A 6000-nucleotide genomic window follows, 5' to 3' on the forward strand; every position below is an offset into this window, starting at 1 on the left:
GATAGATAGATAGCCTTTACAACCAAAGCTGCCATCTTGGGCTTTGTTTGAGCTGCAGTTTCCATGGTTCTGTACAAGTGATCAACTATGACATCAGCCATTAGGTTGCTGTCCAGTTAGGTTGAAGGCTAACATAAGCATACTGGCAACTGTGACAATGATCTGTTTTGGGAAACAGTTAAATTGATGGCTTTAGCTCTGCTTGAAGGGGTTTGTTGACCTTTACCAAAAAACTGCCTATGCAGATAAGGGACATCTGTAGATAAACACAAGCTGTGCAGCTTTGACCAAAGTTAAATAGTGCCTTTGCTATAGGTGTAGGCCATTTACATATGTTCCTCCATAAAGCCTGATGGGAAATCTTTTAGGAAATTGCTAAGGACATAGCTGAGAGAAGCCTTGTGTTACTGCTCATCTTCACCATCCCAGGAGTGAGCTCTCAAATACTGAGCACGGAGCTATTACGGGGAAAGAAAGTGCACATGAGGGGATTTAAATCAGAGAAAGAGCTTACTCCTGTGATGGTGAAATGGAGCAGTAACATAAGACTTCTCTTAGCAACATCCTTAGTAATGTTCATGAAATTTTCCAGTCAAGCCTAAAAAGGTAGGTAAATGGCCTACACCTATAATAAGGGCATTATTCAACTTTGGTCAAAGCTGTACAGTTTGTTTTTAGCTACAAGCATCCCTTGTCTTCATAGGCAGCTTTTTGGTAAGGGTAAACTATGCCTTTAACCGCTTGCCGACCGTCTCACGCCGATATACGTTGGCAGAATGGCACTACAGGCATATTAACGTACCTGTACTTTGCCCTTTAAGAAGAGACTTGCGGGCGCACGCCTGCCGTGAACTCCGTGAGTGTGATCGCAAGTCCCAGAGACTCGATGTCCGTGGGGATACCCGCAATCGTCTCACGGAGAGGAAGAACGTTCTGCCCAGTGACACTGACACTGATCACAGCTCCCTGTGATCGGGAGTGGTGATCAGTGTCATGTCACACATAGCCCATCCCCCCACAGTTAGAATCCCTCCCTAGGACACACTTAACCCCTACAGCGCCCCTAGTGGTTAACCCCTTCACTGCCAGTCACATTTACACAGTAATCAATGCATTTTTAATAACACTGATCGCTGTATAAATGTGAATGGTCCCAAAATAGCGCCAAAAGTGTCTGATCTGTCCACCATAATGTCGCAGTCACGATAAAAATTGTAGACGCTATAACTTTTGTGCAAACCAATCAATAAACGCTTATTGCAATGTTTTTATCAAAACTGTGTAGAAGAATACATATCGGCCTGAACTGAGGAAAAAAAATGTTTTTTTATATATTTTTGGGGGAAATTTATTATAGCAAAAAGTAAAAAAAATGCTTTTTTTTTTTCAAAATTGTCGCTATTTTTTTGTTTATAGCGCAAAAAATAAAAACTGCAGAGGTGATCAAATACCACCAAAAGAAAGCTCTATTTGTGGGGAAAAAAGGACGTCAATTTTGTTTGGGAGCCACGTCGCACGACCGCGCAATTGTCAGTTAAAGCGAAGCAGTGCTGCAGTGCCGAATCGCAAAAAGTGCCCTGGTCTTTTGCCAGCCAAATGGTCTGGGAATGAAGTGGTTAAGTCAGGCCTCCTGATATGCATACTTTTTTCAGCTCTGACTTAAGCTAGCCAAACATGGATTGAAATTTGGCTGGTTCAGCAGGACCATGTATATGGGTTGACTTAAAGCCTCCCTGTCTGTATTTTTCCACTCACCTATGGCCAGCCTAAACAAGTATTGTAGCCAGTTATTTGTATGACAGCCAGGAAACTAGCATTCTAAAAAGAAAATGTCAGCAACTGCAACCTCCATATTCTCTCACTAAAGGTTTTATTTAAAGTTAGTAAATATTTAAGGCATTCTTAAAACTAACATTTTATTAGCAATTATAGTAGCTGACCTGTGTTTTTACCTTGTTTGCTGCTTTGTCTTCTTTAAAAGCTTTGCTTTCTTCCTTACTCACACAGGTGTACTACATCATACACCTGTGCAAGGGTTGTGTTTACCTGCATAGGGATGCACAGTGGTTTGTGCATTCCTGTGCAGGCAGTCCCACCCATGTCAATTGGGATGCAGCAGCTGCACGGACACAGCTGCTGCTCCCAATTTGACATCTGTGTAGGTGCAGATGTATGACTCCAAACTAAGACAATGAGGGTTATTTACTAAAGGAAAATCCACTTTGCACTGCAAGCAGTCGCTGTAGATCCGAGGGGGACATGCAAGGAAAATAAAAAACAGCATTTTAAACATGGCCCTCACATGGGTGTATGTGATAGTACGCTCTTGTGAACAAGGCCTTATTTAGCAGGTCTGAAGATTATTTCCCCACATTTCCTAGAGCCTCCCTTAATTGCACGCTTCCGGAAGAGTGAACAAAAGCCTATGTTAGCAGGCTGTCTGCAATGACATTTACAGACAACCAGAGAGGACTAGATTAACTATGCATGTATGGTGGTGCTTAGAATTATAGGACATGGACAGAAAGTAGTTACCCAGTGAGGGCAATTAGGGCACTTTCTGTGGAGCTTTGACTGCATAGTATATACAAAAGTCACATGATTAACCAACACAGGTGAATTAAAAATGCAAAAGGGAAAACCCGATATGACTCAATGGAACGTGCAATGGAACACATCACAAAAAGTAAACATATAAAAAAACAGGCATATAAACATAAAATTGCACAGTACATTAATTGTGGTTCAGATCATGTGGTATATCTAATCCAATGTGATAAATGTAAAGTGCTACACGGCCCTTACGCACACGTGTCTCAGAACATTACTGTGACAATTTGAACCCCAATGCCAGAAATATCTCCAATGTGTCACTATTTTGAATGTCATCCTGAGTGCCGACCATCCCTTTCCTTATTCTAGCAGTACTAACTACCCCGAAGAAGGAAGATGCATGCACTTACCTATTCTCAAGGTGCTCCGGGCCAGTCATGTGATCTCCCCAGGGGCCTGCTTCAGGAAAGAGTAGAGAGCACTGACAACAGAATACTTGGGCGCTGGCATCACGCATAGGCTTACTATGGGACATTCATGCAGTCCCTCCTCTCCCCTGAAGCCGGGTGCTGGGAGCCGATCATGTGACTGAACCAGAAAGCCTCAAGATTAAAAAGTATATGCATCTTCCTTCTACAAGGTACTAGATTGTATAGGTGTTAGAAGGGGGGTGGGAGTAGTTTTCAGCTTAGTTAGTTCTAGCCTGGAATTCCACTTTAAAATGCATGTATAGCTAAAACTTTATTTTTTGTTTTGGATAAAATAGGAAAGGGTTGAAACCCCTGTCAAGCGATTTTTTTGCTTTTTGTGTTCTGTTGGGGAAATTTGCCTTCACTTACTATTCTGGAGATGCAACAGTAAGTAAGAGGAACTTTAGCAAGTGTCACTACTGGAAGATTTTATTTTACCTCTTGTTCTGGTGACAAATGTTTGGTTTTGTTTTCCCACTTTCTGTATCGGCGACAATGGTCTTTAGGACAAACTGAGAGATGTATTCTAATTAGCAGGGACACATACAGCACTGAAACATAAGATTAGTCCAAACCTTTCCTACTCTATACAAAACTAGAAAGAAAAGTTTTGGCTGTGCACGCAGTTTTCCCTGTGAACCATCAGCAGTATGACAATCTACTGTACAATAGTTGCAATCGTGACCAATAGGCATTGTTCAATAAAATATATATATATATATATATATATATATATATATATATATATATATATATATATAAAATTTTAAATTTTAAATTTATTTATATATATATATATATATATATATATATATATATATATATATATATATATATATAAAATTTTAAAGCAAGCCATTACGAATAGCTGGTTGGTCCTATTACCATTTAAACATTCCTTATATTATTAAAGACCTCAACTGTCTATAAACTATACATCTGTCTTCCTTGTATGCTAATAAAATACACAGACTACATAACCTGCATTAATATATCTAATTTCTCAGAAAAAAATAACAGTGCTCTTTATTGCCTATGTTTACACAGGCTGATCCCAGGCTGATTGCTGAATGAGTTCAGATTGTAGGTTGTGAAGTAGGCCTGCCTTAATTTGAAATTCCACAAAATATAAACGCATTAAATACCCTTTTCTTGTAGGCTGTATTTATTCAAAGCTTGACAAATATGCTGTCTAGATTAGAACAAAGTATGTGCTACAACCTCCACACAGTACATTCTCATTTAAAGAGTGCTAAATATAAATACAAAAATAAATAAAATAACAAAACACAACAACAGTGAAGCAAGTTCTTGTTCAGGTTGAAGAAAAAAAAAAAAAAAAACATTTCAAAAGCATTACAGCAGCATTTGCTAGTACTTTTCATTATCTGTCCTGTATGGTAGGAGATAATTGTGATCAAAACCCTGTGCACAGACATAACAACATCACCACTGGATAGCCACTGGAAATGGTGTTATAATTTCCATAATAGAGCATTTCAACATGGCAGCTTGGTCCTCTTCTCTACAACACGATGATGTGACCCAACAGCCTACTTCTTCAGCGTAGGCTATTTTAAATTTAAAGGAATGTGCATGGCAGCGTTAATTAACACATTAAGAGGAAGGAGATTTAAAGAAAAAAAAACAGCATGCTAGATCAGCATATTAATGACCTGACAACATAATGCAGCCACACATCCTGCCTACCTAAGTAATAGCGTTCACTGCCTCAGCAGAATTCATAGCCACTGCAGCTAGCCAGAGGAAAAAGGTGTGCATGTGCATATATATATATATATATATATATATATATATATATATATATATATATATAACAGATTTAAATGAATAAACAGCAAAGCCCTTTATAGCTCTCTGCCTAATCAAACATCTGTTAAACAAGCAAAATTAAGCATTTCTATTGTGTTTAATGAGCTGCTTGGACCAACTCGGCCCCCCCTTATCTAACTAAGGTAAGCACCAGGAGCTGTCCATTGTGCTGAGGAGCTGTCCATTGTGCTCAGGAGCTGTCCATTGTGCTGAAACGTTCCTATGCTTTGTGTCATAGACCAGGGACACTCATCATTACTCCCCCCCTTATCATCATCATCATCATCTCTGCCTGGATGCAAAAAATCAAAGTGCACAATTTACAATGACATCTCTCTACACAGCCATATTGTACAAAAAAAAAAAAAAAAAAAAAGAAAGGGACCCTGGACCAAATCAAAGCATCAAGATCTTTCCATTTGCAGATGTGTGTACGTGTGCCTTACCTTTAATTATTTATTTATAAGGTAAACGTCCATTAAAGGTGCCTTACCATGACACATGAGATTAATTCACCATCTGATCTTGGACGAGCAATTAAACATAAATTATATATATATATATATATATATATATATATATATAATCTTCTTAATTGCTCGTCCAAGATCAGATGATGAATTAATCTCATGTGTCTCATAATATATATATATATATATATATATATATATATATATATATTACACATAGCTGTGCAGATAGCCTTGATCAGATCTAGCATGCAAACAGTAATTAAAGATAACAGATCGCTCTTACCATTGGATGACAGATTGCAGCAGGAATATCCACACGATCATTTTGTGATGAAAAAAGCTTAGCCCGAAGATCGCATTGTTTGGAACATTTGGCTTCTTTGGTGAACACATCTCTGCCATTCTCCCCCCCCCACCCCCCCTCAATCTCGTCTCTTTGTTGCGAATGGAATAGTCCCGTCGTGCCCCCCCACCCCCTACCAGGTACATTGACTGCAATGATACATTCCGCCAGGCTGGGAGAATTAATATTTCAGAAATGAGATCCGCTTTAGCCCGTCTTGTGTCAGCAGATTTCCCCCCCGGCCCCCCCAGCAGCGCTCCGCAGCTCATGCACCCGCACCACTTGTGTAGAGAGAAGGGGGAGATGGAGGGGGAAGAGGAGCCAAAGG

The 6000-nt window shown here is 39.4% G+C and overlaps 1 protein-coding gene across 2 annotated transcripts in view; it reads right to left on the minus strand.

The window, feature by feature from the left end:
• The window catches only part of GABRG2 (gamma-aminobutyric acid type A receptor subunit gamma2), a 364630-nt gene extending 358863 nt beyond the window's left edge, over positions 1 to 5767 (minus strand). For both annotated transcript variants that reach the window (XM_073620838.1, XM_073620837.1), the window contains exon 1: positions 5613 to 5767. In XM_073620838.1, the coding sequence (XP_073476939.1) occupies positions 5613 to 5731 (119 nt within the window). In that variant the 5' untranslated portion in view covers positions 5732 to 5767. The remainder of the gene's footprint in view (positions 1 to 5612) is intronic.
• Between the last annotated feature and the right edge of the window lie 233 nt (positions 5768 to 6000).

The sequence above is a fragment of the Aquarana catesbeiana genome, linkage group LG03 (genome assembly GCF_042186555.1).
Source record: "Aquarana catesbeiana isolate 2022-GZ linkage group LG03, ASM4218655v1, whole genome shotgun sequence".
NCBI lineage: Eukaryota > Metazoa > Chordata > Amphibia > Anura > Ranidae > Aquarana > Aquarana catesbeiana.